Source organism: Rhamphochromis longiceps, linkage group LG3 (genome assembly GCF_057381845.1).
Source record: "Rhamphochromis longiceps isolate RC_006_pf linkage group LG3, R_longiceps_female_GT1.1, whole genome shotgun sequence".
Lineage (NCBI taxonomy): Eukaryota > Metazoa > Chordata > Actinopteri > Cichliformes > Cichlidae > Rhamphochromis > Rhamphochromis longiceps.
The window spans coordinates 20051766-20066927 of NC_140559.1; the positions used below are offsets into that span (position 1 = coordinate 20051766).

At 43.5% G+C, this 15162-nt stretch overlaps 2 protein-coding genes across 2 annotated transcripts in view; both read right to left on the reverse strand.

Annotated features, from left to right (window-relative positions):
• The window catches only part of LOC146673331 (high affinity immunoglobulin gamma Fc receptor I-like), a 118609-nt gene that overhangs the window by 75863 nt on the left and 27584 nt on the right, over nucleotides 1–15162 (reverse strand). The window contains exon 6 of the mRNA XM_085401903.1: nucleotides 7020–7203. Coding sequence (XP_085258029.1) covers nucleotides 7020–7203 — 184 coding nt within the window. The remainder of the gene's footprint in view (nucleotides 1–7019; nucleotides 7204–15162) is intronic.
• Nucleotides 1–15162, reverse strand: part of LOC146673332 (uncharacterized) — a 193268-nt gene that overhangs the window by 18768 nt on the left and 159338 nt on the right. The window lies entirely within an intron of this gene.

Consider the following 15162-nt stretch of genomic DNA (forward strand, 5'->3'; position numbering starts at 1 on the left):
GTCTAAACTTGTGTCTAGTTCACTTCTACTGGGACAAAACTGCAAGTAACATGTTTATTTTTAGCACCTTTATTTTTTTTAACAAAATAAATAATAAAGTTAAATAAATACACTCTTATATGCTTGATATTTTAACCATGAACTTAAAATGTCATCACACAACAAAGCATGTTATTAACTCTCTTTCATTTTGTAGGATTAATGTGTTATGAACTGAATATTTGCAGTTTCCCATTTTCTGTGGGTTTTCTTTTGTTTGTTTGTTTTTTGGCTACAATAAAGAACAACCCCACACAAACAGCTGACAGAACCACAAACTCGTCTGTGTATTATAGATTTATGAGCTCGTTTTTTATTTAATGTCAGTAACATGTTTCAATAAGGTTTGGACAACAAAAGATTGAAAAAAGTAAATTCCATGAAGTCATGTGTTGACTTTCAAGCTGTGTTGATATAATGAGTGAATGATTTGATCTTTTCACTGCCTGCTGTGTTTCCTCGACTCCTGAGCAAAGATAAAGAGTCAGTTCAGACCTGCAGTTGGTCCTCGTGGTGTTTGAACTTGAATTCAGCCTGATTTGTTTTTCATGTCTTCTCCTCCATCATCAGTTATCAGGAGAGCAGACAGTCAAAGTACAAGAATTCAAACAAACACAGAGATTCTACTTACAGAGCAGACACAGCACAGATGTTTCCTTCATCGTCCTTCTCACTCATTTGAGCTTTTTTTCATTTCTGTCACTGACACCAAGTAAAGCCCGCCCTCTTCCTCTGAGCACCAGCTTTCTATTGGTTCAAGGACAGTGAGGTGTCTGTGTGTGTGTGTGTGTGTGTGTGTGTGTGTGTGTGTGTGTGTGTGTGTGTGTGTGTGTGTGTGTGTGTGTGTGTGTGTGTGTGTGTGGACGTCCCCCTCAGTGAGAGAGGCAGATATGAGCTGAAACACAGGAATCAAACCAGGGACGCTGCTGTTATGGAGCTGAACTGGAACCATTCAGACACTGAGGCCCTCTGAACACATTTTAATTACAGCTGTGCAGAGACACACTGATGACTGACTGGAACACTATGACTCACATTTTACATTAACACCATCCTCACACATGGTTTATATGTGGCCACTAGAGGGAGATGTTGGACTTTAAACGCAAACTAACCAGTCATGTTAGATGGTCACTGTGTTGATATGTAGATGTTAATGTAATGATAAGGTTGACCAGCAGGGGGCACTGTATTTAAGAAAGTTCATGAATGCCTCCAGGACATAAGAATGGTGTTAATAAAATGTTTGGGGCAGTATCTCGCAAAGCATAAGTGGATGCTGTGTTATTTTGAACAAACGCTACGAAGACAACACATGGTACCAGGAGTAAAAGTGACAGAGTGGAAGCAATAGCAGTTCAAAGTTCTGTTTAAGATGGAAAGTTTGAAGCCACCGGAAAGACTGAAACTGGTGGGGAAAGTGGACAGCAACTGGTGGTGTTTTAAGCAGCAGTGTGAGCTGTATATGGCGGCCATGGGACTGGACTCCAAACCAGATGCCAGGAAAATTGCATTGCTGCTCACGGTACCTGGTCCTCAAGCCATTGAAGTCTTCAACACGTTTGCGTTTGAGGAACTTGGTGACACATTCACATTTTACATTAACACCATCCTCACACATGGTTTATATATGACCACTAGAGGGAGATGTTGGACTTTACTTACTAATATGGATACAAGCAGATCATCAGTGATGCTGTCATAGTTTGATTAAAAGACATTAAGATGATAACTTTTTATTAAGTATAAACACACTGTATTGAATGAAAAAGTTGTGTTTGATGTCACTGTTGATAAAGATTCCCTTCATTTAAATATGTGTATATAAGATGGCATATACAATCCAATCATCCATCCATCCATTTTTCAGGGTCGTGGGGGGTGGAGCCTATCCCAACTGTCTTAGGGCGAGAGGGCGGGTACACCCTGGACAGGTCTCCAGTCTGTTCCAGGGCTCAAATACAATCTATTTACAGAAACATTTAAGTTGTAAAATACTCTTTGCTAATCATATTACATATTTAAAGGTTACTTGCTTTATGTTACTTTGGCAACTCACAATCTATTTTAAGCCAGTGCTGGTCTAGTTGAAGAAGATGGTGTGAGTTTAAAACATAAGCTTGAATATCAGTGTGTGTGAGTGCTGTCCATGGTGCTGATCAACAGCTGGAATATCACAAGCTGAATGGACTCAGGCCCAGACTCGCTATGTTTTTTTTTTTTTCATTAAAACATATTTACTGAACACTTCTAAGTGTGCTATATACTGAACTTATGGACTAGCACTATGCTATCATTCTAGTATCAATCTAATATCAATAGCAGCGTTGGCATCAATCATTTCTGCTGTAACTCACTGAGGTGTAACAGGAGGGTCTCTGAGCTGGTTCAGGAGATGAGCCAGTCCAGTCTGAGTCACATGTTCATCAGTTTGTAGTTCATCTCTAAACACTTCAGCTCTTTATGTTAAAGCTCTGAGTGTGACACTGCAAATGTTTCCCAGGTGGAGTAACAATAAATGAACACTCAGTAAGGTTAACAAAATAAAATAAATTTATATTAATTATTACCAAAGACTTTTCAAGATGTTTTGTTTTTATTTGACCAGTTTAAATAATAAATGTTTAAAAAGCCATGTCAGCAGCTGCCTGCTGGTTTCAGTGTGACTTACTGTAAAACATCAAAGTAAAATCTCTCTGTCTGAGATGAAGCTTTGCTGCATTATTTAAAGCCGTTGAATAGTTTCTGCTGCTGTGGTTTAATGCTTGTCTTCTTTTCTGCAATGAAAAGATATGTGGGTCGGTTAGCCACGACCAAGTCAGATTTTCCATCAGACATCTCGGTGAAACCCACAGAACCACACGAGGAAAATAAGTGAGAGCAAAGGTTTATTATTCACGCAGAGAAATTAAATAGTTGCTGAGGGAACAAGAACAAGGTGCTTGAATCATACTTAAAATATAAAGAGTGAACCTACTGTGTCCATGAAACACATTAACATATTTATATTGTTTTTCACTGCAGCAAAATACATTTAAAACTTACTTAGATAAAATCCTCATATGGTATTTGAATTTTTGAATCATTTTAATCTAAATCCATGGAAAATCAATATATGGATGTGCTCTGGTCTCAGGTGCTGGGGGGACCAGTTAGAGACCAGCAGGAGGACAGCAGTGGTTGGACTGGTGGACTACTTCAGTAAAGAGTAGATGGCGTCTGGCTCTGGTTTAAAGTCTGAACACAAACAACAACAGGAAAAATGATTACAAGCTTTCTAGTTCTTGGCGACTTTGTTGAAAGATTTAGTCACATTTCTAAATGTCCTGTGATAAACTGGTGTAGCCGACCTCTCACCATGAACAGCTCCAGCTCCCATGTGAAACAGTGAAGCAGTAACAGTGAGCAGTGGTGAAGCATCTGAGTGAAGCGAGGTGCTTCACAACTGTGTCAGAGTGAGCAACTAACTGGCCCACAACATTTTGAACAAGTATGAGGGTGAAAGTGGGCTCACATGTGAGTTTATTTAGTGTGACGATTGCGTGATATGTAGACTCGAACTCTTCCACAGCATGCATTTTTAATTTCTCTTTCATATTTGGGCTGATTGGGACGTGATGAATGTAAAAACAAAGAATTACCAGATTTTTTTTTACCTAATTTTTGTTTCTAAGAATAATGAGAGCCACATATGACGATATTCGTTTAAAATTTCGATAGAACAGTAGCAGTATAATGTCCTCGTAAGTGGATATCAGGCCCATGTAGAGCAAAATTGAGTATTTTGGTATAAATAACCCAAAATGTGATGTCCACAGATGTGGACGGCAGGTCCTAGGAGGTTAAAATACTAGATTTAAGTCTTAAGTCACATAGATATCATGACATATTTGATTTAATTAACCTTGTAGCCTGTACACTGGTCTGAAATCGGTCTCTTTAGGACATGGCTGTCTGAGTTAATGAACAACTGTGAAAATATAACTTTTGATTTATGTAATACTAATTAGAAAGGCTTTTTTATTTTTTGTGTATATTATTAAACAGGATTTTTTTTTCTATATTTTAATATGAGTGACATTTCAGGAAATGTTGAGTTCCTGAGTTGTCTGGGTCAATCTTTAAAAGTGTGCCTAATATTAAAGTTAGTATTTGATCTCTGCAAATATTAGAACATTTTTGGCATCTACTTTACATCAAACCCAGCACCTCATTTTGATCAAAACTGGGGTATCAAGCTTTAGACACAGTACAGAGCAGTTAGAGTGCAACTAAAAGGACTGTGCAAAGATTAACACATGTATGTAACTTTTGTAAATGGCTGAAGCTTTTCATGGTCTTTGCATTTCTCAACACTTCTGCTGAGAAACAACAGCTACCCTAACTAGTTGAGGGTGCACGACCACAGATCTGACACCTTTTTCAGTGCAAACTGATGCTTCACCACAGGGCAAGTTCTCACGATATGAACTCTGTGCTTGGCCAAACCAGAACAGAGAAGTGTCATCAGCTTCAGACTACAGGAAGGAGCTGCTGTGGTTTTACATGCAGAACATTTTAAGTAGTTAAAAAATTCATTGTAGTGAAGTTGTCTCTTTATACACTTCATATTAACAGCACTTTCAACCTGTTAACAAACTGTGTGCACCAAAGCAAGAAAGCAGTGTAACTGAATTCAGTTTTATTAACAACAGTCGCATCGAGGAGTTTTTTATTGTTAAATAAAAACCCTGGAAGGAAAAACTCCCTTTTAACAGGAAGAAACCTTCGGTAGAACCAGGCTCAAGGAGGGGCGGCCATCATGACCAGGAGGGGGGTGCAGGACTAAAGATACGCTGTAGAGATAAAGCAGACACATGTGAGCCTAATCTGTTCAGTTGTAGCACTGTGAAAAGTTATAACACACCTGACATCTCTATAAAACAGAACTGTGGCTGAGTCGATGTTATTAGTAAAGGCCAAGTGTGGCACAAGGGAAACTGCAGATGTGTCCTATTTGTCCTCTCTCCAAGAGGAAGCAGTGTGAGGTGTACTCTTACGGGAGACTGTCTCAGACTAAAGAAACATCAAGAAAAGAGTATGTGGTGGATGTCTTTGTGTTTTCAGCAGCTCACTCTGAGTTGTTTGTGAGAAAGGTGGAGTCAAAACAATTGAAGCTAGGTCAGAGTCCTGACCCATGGGTGCATGAAGGCAAGTCCTTAACCTACTATGATAGTATTTAACAAATATTTGAGGACAGGAATTATAGTAAAGAAATGGACAATAGAAACAATCAAAGGGTAAAGGTGAAAACAAATTAACAAAACACAAACAATTAACCAGTGACTAGATTTGGGCAGGTTTCACAGTTTGGAATATGCGAGTTGTTTATGCTCACTTATTTGTTCAGGAGAAGTCAGTGATGAGAATTTATTGAATATCTTTATTTTATTTTGCAAAGAAAGACATCTGCCTGTATGTTATCGATTGAGTCTAATGTATAAAACCTCAGCTCTGCAGTTTACACAACTGACCATCAAATCCTGATTAAAAGATGGTGGTATTATTTGTAATTTAGCCACAGCTTTAAATTTTTACTGACTTGGGCTTTGTATCTAATGTCCCCTAAGCAAACAATCTTCGATCAGTCCCCATCCTTCAAGACACATGTTAAACATCTGTCTAACAACTGTTTGATTTTTGTTTCCTTTGTTTTCTTTTCTTTTGTTACGTCAACCCCGAAAAATATTATTCAATTTAAGTCAGAAGTTTCTAAACAGGATCATGAGATGCTCATTCCTGTGTCATCATCTGTAACTCTTTATTTTCTCCACTCGTGAATTTGTCCTGAAACACCTGCAGGTTATTTAAAATGCTGTCAGATAGACAGACTCATATCGCCACAGACAGCAGACGAATAAGAGCAGCTGTACCTCTCATCTGTGATCTGGTTTTCTTGTCTTTAATGATGATTCGACCATAACTGATGTCTTCTGTTCTCACTGTAGAGTAGATTACTGCTGCATCACTGTCTGCACAACAAAACACACAAAATGTTGGCATCATATAAATATATAGCAGTAAAGTTTAAACTTTGAGTAAAGCTACATATGTTAAACTGAGTTAAGCTAATTATAAAAGGAAATTATGAATAAAACTATAGTAAGTTTACTTAATGTGAATATGAATTATTTATTTCTAACGCCTGATAGAGAAACACCTGCAGGTGACTTTAAAAACAGTCATAAACAGGAAACTGTACGACTGCAGAGGTGTTAGCTTGTGTTAACCACAGACAACAAACACAGAGGGCAGCATGTAAAGAGCAATGCTCAATGAGCACAGAGTGAAATTTTACACTTTAAAAAAGCATAATCAAAATGACTGAGTTTAATAAATTTGAATAAAGGAAACAAATCAAATGAAAAAAATGTGACGTTAAAGGCATGACATACAAAGATGGACTCTGGCGAAATTACTACAGGGTTCAACTTTAGCATCAATTTAATAGAATGTTTGTTTTTCTATTACAATGCACAGTTATATGCGTTTGATCGTCCCTCACATAATTCATCTATGAATATAATCAGAACTTCATATTTCATAAAAAGTATTTTTTTAAATTGGAGTTGAACAATCACAAATAAATCTTGCAACCAAAAAAAGAAAAAATACCACAAAATAACAAAATAACACAAATAAATAACCAACAAAGGACCTCAAATTACCGTTGTTTTGTTTTTTTGGATGTTGATGACTTGATATTTTAACATCACTGTACAAGATGTCATCTGTGATGCCATCTCCCACAGCTTCATCTCGATCTAGTGAAATTATTAAAATTTAATTTTTCACAGTGAAAAGTCCAAATGAAAAAGAAAAATTAAATGGTTTTACAATTGTAATGTGAAATTACAATAAAAAAAAATCATCAAATGATAATACACAAATAGTATAGCATACAGATTTACATAACCACATATAAAATTCAAAAGTCTCACCTTCAGGTTTCCTGTGAACACATCGTCTCACCAACAGAACCAGTAACACCAGTAGAACCACAAAACACACTGATCCAACACATGACAACACAGAGAGAACAGGAGGAGAGAGTGATGGAGGAAGAGTGATGGAGGTGGAATCAGGAGGAGGTGTGGATGTAGGTGGAGGTGTGGTGGTGTTTCTCTCTAAAACAAAGCAAACACAGTCATTAAGTCGTCTTCACATTGTGAATGTTGAAAGCTGCAGAAACACAGACAGGTGAGTGTGTCACCTGTGACAGTGATCCAGCTGGATGGAGACTCTCCATGACCGCTGATGTCACACTTGTAGAGGCCTTCATCAGACCTGGAAACATGCTGGATGGTCATGTGACCTGTAGGCTGCTTCCTGATGAGGGAGCCATCTTTATAGAAAGCAGCTGGGAGGTTGGAGGGAGTGGTCTTTGTTTTACAGAGCAGAGTGACGTCATCTCCCTCCATCACAGGGAGGACAGGACTCTGCAGGATCACTGATTCACCTCAACACAGAGACAAACTACAGCATTTCATCCATTTACACACAGCTTCATCAACACTAACTCCACACACTCAGCTTACCAGTGACTGTCAGGTTAACCATGTTACTGATGGGACACTCTCTGGACTCACACCAGTAAACTCCACTGTCATGAGGCATCATCATAGTGATATTACACGAAGAACCAGCTGGTTTCCCCCACCCATCTCTGCACTGAGTCCTCTGTCGTGTGCTTGTGTTTCTCCTCAGAGTCCATCCAGCAGAGCTGTCGTCCTCCTCACAGCTCAGAGACACAAAGTCTCTTTTAAAGAACTGAGAGCTGTTGGGACTCGCAGTCAGACGAGCTGAGAGGGTTACAATGAAAAACTGATGATCTGTTTACTTTTTTCTAAAAACTATCACAAATGGCAAACATGAACCCAATCAGGTCATATCAGTGAGCATTTCTCAGGTTTAAACTGTGACAGAAGAAGGTTACGGACCTTGGTTTGTTGTGCAGCTCAGCAGTGAGATCAGAACTAAAGAGAAATGACACTCAGATAACAGTCTTATTTACCATGTAAAATTCTCAGAGGAACTTTGTTACTGACATAAAAGTATTCACGCAGTTTGGATTTTTTGATGCTCCTCTAGTTTATATCTAAAACCAACACAGTAATTATTATGCACAAGGACTAAGCTTTGAGTATACACACATTAACCACTACTTTTAAATAACTCAGTAAAGTCATGTGTCCACTGTGCAGCTGTGTTGATATAATGAGTGAATGATTTGATCTTTTCACTGCCTGCTGTGTTTCCTCGACTCCTGAGCAAAGATAAAGAGTCAGTTCAGACCTGCAGTTGGTCCTCGTGGTATTTGAACTTGAATTCAGCCTGATTTGTTTTTCATGTCTTCTCCTCCATCATCAGTTATCAGGAGAGCTGACAGTCAAAGTACAAGAATTCAAACATACACAGAGATTCTACTTACAGAGCAGACACAGCACAGATGTTTCCTTCATCGTCCTTCTCACTTATTTGAGCTTTTTTTCATTTCTGTCACTGACACCAAGTAAAGCCCGCCCTCTTCCTCTGAGCACCAGCTTTCTACTGGTTCACAGGCAGAGATGTGTAACGTCTGCATTCAACAATAAAACTGTAAATACATTATTTATATATATATATATATATATATATATATATCCCCTATTCATGACTGACCAACCTGTGCACTGCCTGGATTGATTACAAGAAGGCCTATGACTCAATGCCCCACAGCTGGATACTGGAATGCCTAGAATTGTACAAGATCAATGGGACCCTAAGAGCCTTCATCAGGAACTCAATGGGGATGTGGCGTACAACACTAGAGGCCAACTCCAAGCCCATAGCACAAGTCACCATCAAGTGCGGGATCTACCAAGGAGATGCTCTGTCCCCACTGCTGTTCTGCATAGGCCTGAACCCCCTCAGTGAGATCATTAACAAGACTGGCTACGGATACCGACTACGGAACGGAGCAGTTGTCAGCCACCTCCTGTACATGGATGACATCAAGCTGTATGCCAAGAGTGAACGAGACATCGATTCACTGATCCACACTACCAGGCTATACAGCAATGACATTGGAATGTCGTTCGGACTGGAGAAGTGTAGTCGGATGGTATCAAAGAGAGGGAAGGTAGTCAGAACTGAGGGGATTGAACTACCAGAAGGCAACATTGCAGACATAGAGGACAGTTACAAGTACCTGGGGATCCCGCAGGCAAATGGGAACCATGAAGAGGCCGCTAGAAAAGCTGCAACCACCAAGTACCTGCAGAGGGTCAGGCAAGTCCTGAGGAGTCAGCTGAATGGTAAGAACAAGATCCGGGCCATCAACACGTACGCCCTGCCCGTGATCAGGTACCCTGCTGGGGTAATAGGCTGGCCAAAGGAGGAGATAGAAGCCACTGACATAAAGACAAGAAAGCTCCTTACCATGCATGGAGGGTTTCACCCCAAGTCCAGCACCCTGAGGCTGTACACTAAGCGGAAGGAAGGGGGCCGGGGACTGGTGAGTGTCAGCACCACAGTCCAGGATGAGACAAGGAACATCCAAGAATACATTGGGAAGATGGCCCCAACTGACCGAGTGCTCAGTGAATAACTCAGGCAGCAGAAACCCAACAGAGAGGAGGGAGACGAGGAACCATCATGGAAGGACAGGCCCCTGCACGGTATGTACCACCGGCAGATAGAGGAGGTGGCTGATATCCAGAAATCCTACCAGTGGCTGGACAAAGCCGGACTGAAAGACAGCACAGAGGCACTAATCATGGCAGCACAAGAACAAGCTCTGAGTACAAGATCTATAGAGGCTGGGGTCTATCACACCAGGCAAGACCCCAGGTGCAGGCTGTGTAAAGATGCCCCAGAGACAATCCAGCACATAACAGCAGGGTGCAAGATGCTAGCAGGCAAGGCATACATGGAACGCCATAACCAAGTGGCCGGCATAGTGTACAGGAACATCTGTGCCGAGTATAACCTGGAAGTCCCAAGGTCAAAATGGGAGATGCCCCCAAGGGTGGTGGAGAATGACCGAGCTAAGATCCTGTGGGACTTCCAGATACAGACGGACAAAATGGTGGTGGCTAACCAACCGGACATAGTGGTGGTAGACAAACAGAAGAAGATGGCCGTAGTGATCGATGTAGCGGTTCCGAATGACAGCAATATCAGGAAGAAGGAACACGAGAAGCTGGAGAAATACCAAGGGCTCAGAGAAGAGCTCGAGAGGATGTGGAGGGTGAAGGTAATGGTGGTCCCCGTGGTAATCGGAGCACTAGGTGCGGTGACTCCCAAGCTAGGCGAGTGGCTCCAGCAGATCCCGGGAATAACATCGGAGATCTCTGTCCAGAAGAGCGCAGTCCTGGGAACAGCTAAGATACTGCGCAGGACCCTCAAGCTCCCAGGCCTCTGGTAGAGGACCCGAGCTTGAAGGATAAACCGCCCGCAGGGGCGTGCTGGGTGTTTATATATATATATATATATATATATATATATATATACTTTAATGTTTATTATTCTATTCATTTAAAATATAAATAGTAAATTGTTTTCAGAGAATCTGAATTTATCAAAGTTTATTAGATTTCATGTCTATGGTACCATCAGACATGCTTTCACTGACAAATTCCAATGTCTCCTGTTCTCTGCTCTCTGTAGTTTTAGTAATAAACAAATCCATTTCCATTATGATGCTTTGGTCAGCGGTGGTTTGGTTCTTCCTCAGCTCCAAGACTATTCCACTCTGAACTTTGGAGCTGCTCCTGGCGACTGGGGAAGTACATTTGGCTAATCATATTGAGGATTAGCCGGAGGCATCTTCCTTGGGGGGCTCAACCCGGGGTAGCGGTCATGTCCGGTTAGGGGCTCTGTTGGCTCTCAGGTGACTGTTTCCTCGCGGCTGCGTGCAGCGGGGCTAGGGGAGGGTCTGTGCTGACGGACGTGGGTTACTGACCTGGTAGCCTGGCTGCCCCTGGGTGGGTCCAGGATGGGCGTGAGGTTCTGGGGGCGCTCCGTCTCTGGGCTAGGGCCTGGGCCCGGCCTCGGGGGCTTGGGTCCTGGTTGGTGTGTTGCCGGGGTTGTGGGCGGGTGGGTGCATGGGGGCCCAGCCCTGGAGCGGGGTGCCGCCGGTGCATCGAGCCACCTGGGGGGCTCTTCAACTGGTGGGGGAGATTGTCACATCTTGCAGGAGCTTTCCTCTCCTCAGGAGCTCCCTCTGCAGGAGGGGGAGATACAGGCGAGGTGGAGGAAGATCTCAGCCTGGGTGTTTATTGTCTCTATGTAGTCTGGAAGATGAGTGGATGGTGGGGTGGGTGCAGTTTTCTCTGTGGTGGGGTCGGGCGGGCTGTCCCGGGCTCTGTGAGGCCGGGGGGTGCTGCTGCACTGGGCCCCGGTCTAGATCGGCCTGGGCCCCCTTTCCCTGGCAGGTTGCGGAGTATGGGGGTGCCTACTGGGGTCAGCGGGGGAGCTGGCCCCAGGGAGGGGTCACTTGCCCCTCCCTTCCTTCCCTCCCCATCTCCAGCTGCCTCCCTCTTCCCGCTCCACCACAACCACCCACACATGCAGGACCTTGGAGTAGGGGTATGTTACCAGGGTGCAGTGGAGGCTATCCCCCCCCCCGTTGCCCACCTCTCAATTTTAAATACACGTAGACATTGAGGGCTAGCAGGAGGGACTATGCGCCTACCTGCTGCTCTCTGGCAGGTAGCTCCATGCCCTCCTGGGTTTTAAATGCACCTTAGAACACACATGCATCAACACTACAATGAGCGGGTGGAGGGAGGTTTGGAGTCTTCTCTCACCCCCATTCTCTGCGACCTGCTGGAGCGGGGGGGCTAGGAGGAGGAGTTGGCCGTCCGACTGTGGTCTGGAGTGTGGGGCCTTCGTGCTGCTGCGGAGTCAGGGCGGTCTGCCTCCCCCCACCGCAGGGAAAAGGGTAACACCACCTGGGTCTGGGTGCAGTTCCCCCCTCCAGGGGCAAGGGTACCTAGACCCGGTTCGTAGAGAACGCTTGGGGAGTGTGATCGTGTGTACAGTGTCTCTTTATGTCTGTCTCCACGTTGGTTGAGTGTGGAGTAAGTGCATATGAGAGCATGAGGGTGGGAATGGATGTTTGTGTCTGTGTGTGCCTGTATGTCTGTGTCTATATGTCAGGTTGGGTATCAGACGCCACCTCTCTGGGGACATCTCAGGCCCTCCAAGGTTTGGAGGCCTAACTCCCCCTACCACCACTTCCCCTGCCAGTGGCGGACTCCCTCAGACATCGGTGCGTTCGTGGTTCTTTGTGTCCGGGGATGGGCGTCCAGGTACACACCGGCTCACTCCTTGGCGGCCGCTTATCGGGGCCTGGAGCCTGGGGCTCGCTCGGGCCACTTTGGAGGTGGGGTGCCCCCGGCCTCTCGGCCTGGGGCTCGGTCACTCAGGCACGGCTGGCTGCCGGCGGAGCTCACGGGCGCATCACTGCAACTCCCCCTGGCTTCTGCTCCGCGGCTGCTGAGTGAGCCCTCATCTGGGACTCTCCTCAGCTCTTTCTGGGACAGTGGCGCGGCTGCCCCTCTGTTGGTCTTCCTTGGTCTCTTGTATTCTGGGGGCCTCTGGATGTCTGGAGTTTTGATCTCCTCCATACCTGCTTCATGCCCTGGAGGACGGGGCTGTGGCCCCCCCACACCCTCTAGCAGATTATTACATGAAGGAACCTTTAAAAAAAAAAAAAACAAGCGTGTCCATGCTCACAGGTGTACACACAGGTGATCACACCCACAAACTACACCCTTTTTGGCTCCTACCTCAAAGCACACTGTGTTCTGTTGATCTTATGTGCTGCACAATAATGTTTAATATTTAGTATTTACTGTCATATTCCCATATATCATTGTGATGTTGTTTATTCTATTACTCTTGTGCTCTTCTGCTTGTTTTCTTTTTTCTTTCTCAGCAGGTGATCCAGGTGATCGATATATGCATTTTTTTCTCTGCCCGTTCTGTTGGTTTTTGTTTTTTGCCCTTCTCCCCCGTCCCTCTCCTCAGCTGTTTCTCTTTCCCTCTTTCTTTCTCCCCTTCTTTCCCCCAGTCAAGTCTGTCCCGTATTCAGCAAGTGAAAATAAAATAAACAATAAAAGGTGAATCAAATGGACCATTACGGCAAGGCTGGGATGGTCAATTTGGTAAAGTAAATCCGTTGGGCATCTTTGTTTGCCTTTAGACAACAATTCTGATGGCAAAAGAGCCAAACGGGACAGGCAGAAAAAAAAATAAAATAAAAAATCATATTGAGGGACTGATCCACCGCACCAATGCCATCAAGGGTGAATTCGCTCGGGACCATTTCCTCCATGCCCTACTTCAAGATGAGCTGTGGATCCAGACACTGTTAGCTCATCTTAAGTCCCTGCAGGAGGCCCCAGAACTGGCTATGGAAAGGGAGCTGATGTGCATTGGGACTTCTAAACCCCTAACTAAGCTAGATGGATCAGGGCATATGGGACCTATAGGTGGGCCAGGCCCCACTGAACCTGCATGGACAGAGGGACTGACCCAATTGGTGAGTGCTGTCACCCTGCGTGGGGAACAAAGGGCAAAAACAGGACCGAGTGTCTGCTGGGAATAAGGATGGCCGAGCCATCTTACCCTGATGCTGCTCCAGCCGGTCAGAGAATCCCCCGCCGCCCCGCCCTCTCCTCCCTGCGCACCTCGGAAACGGAGGGCGCCCTTGCTCCCAGCAAATGGGCAATAGAAAACCGATCGGTACCTGTGCCATTCCCAATATGCGCTGGCTGCAGCATGAGTACGAGCAATTTGGGGGTTTTTTTGCCAATGCCCGTGATGCCGCCCCCCACCACAATGCCGTCCCGGGCAACCGCCTGTGTCGCCCATATCAAAAACCGCTACTGACTCCCCTATTACTTCCTTATGTTCACGTACCTCTGGTCACTGTTGTACATTACCGTTTACACTACTGCGGTCACTCCGTTCAATTACTCTGATAAATTACTCTGTTTACATTACTTTGGTCATTTTCTTTACTCTACTTGCAGTGCTCTGTTAATACATTGATCTGCTAATGTGGCACAAAACACTCATTCCATTTGCAGAATATACATTTTCATTTTTGTAATTTAAAGATATAATTTCAGATTTCAGAATCAGGTGAAAAAAAAGACACATATCCTCTCCCACTGTTGATGAGACTCTTGACATGGTGGCATCATCATGGTTCTGCGCAATGAAGTATCACGACTACTGTGTCTGGACATTTGCCCTCTTTATTGAGTTTTGCCCAAAAAGTTCATGTGCAGCTTGCTAACAAAGCTGGTGCTGAACATGTTGTGTAAAAACAATGTAAAATTAGGAATTTTATTGATTCAAACATAATGTGTAACTAACATATAAACTGAACACTTTGCATTTTTGAAGAGGAGGAAGAGAAATAATTTCAGAGAGCTGAACAGAGCTAGCAACACTAGTGGATGAATGAGCACTTCACCCACACTTCTAAATTTAGCCACTTCTGACTATAAAAACAAACTTAGAGGTACAAACTTTTCTTTCATTGAGTTTTGGAGGCTACTGACGCCTTCCCTACCACGTCATCAGAGAAAATCAGTGATTTGATTATGAGGTCACAGAGACTGACAAATCCACTCTTTGGAGTAACTACTCTGAATATGTACAACAGATATAAAAGTGAAAACCATTGTGTGTAGTTGGAGTGATTTCCTTGGTCCCACCTACGGGAGAGTATTAGGGCCACATTTAAAGAATAAAGTCAAAATTTCAACATTAAAGTCAAAATATGAATATTACAGTTGTTTCAAGACAAACTGCTATGATTGCTGTAGTGTAGTGAAATCATATTTCAGAATCAGTTTTACTCAAAATGAAGGAAATTATCTATTGTTTAGTGCATAAACAGAGTGGTGATCAGTATAAGGACTTTGAAAAGATGGTGTTGAAAGATGTGGTCAGACCAACAATTGTATAAAATGAAATAGCTAGCAGTGGACAGATAAAGGCTTGGGTAAGGTTACACCCACATGTGATACAACATAATTCCTCTCAGATTTATGTTGTATCACAAGATGACTGATTAATTTG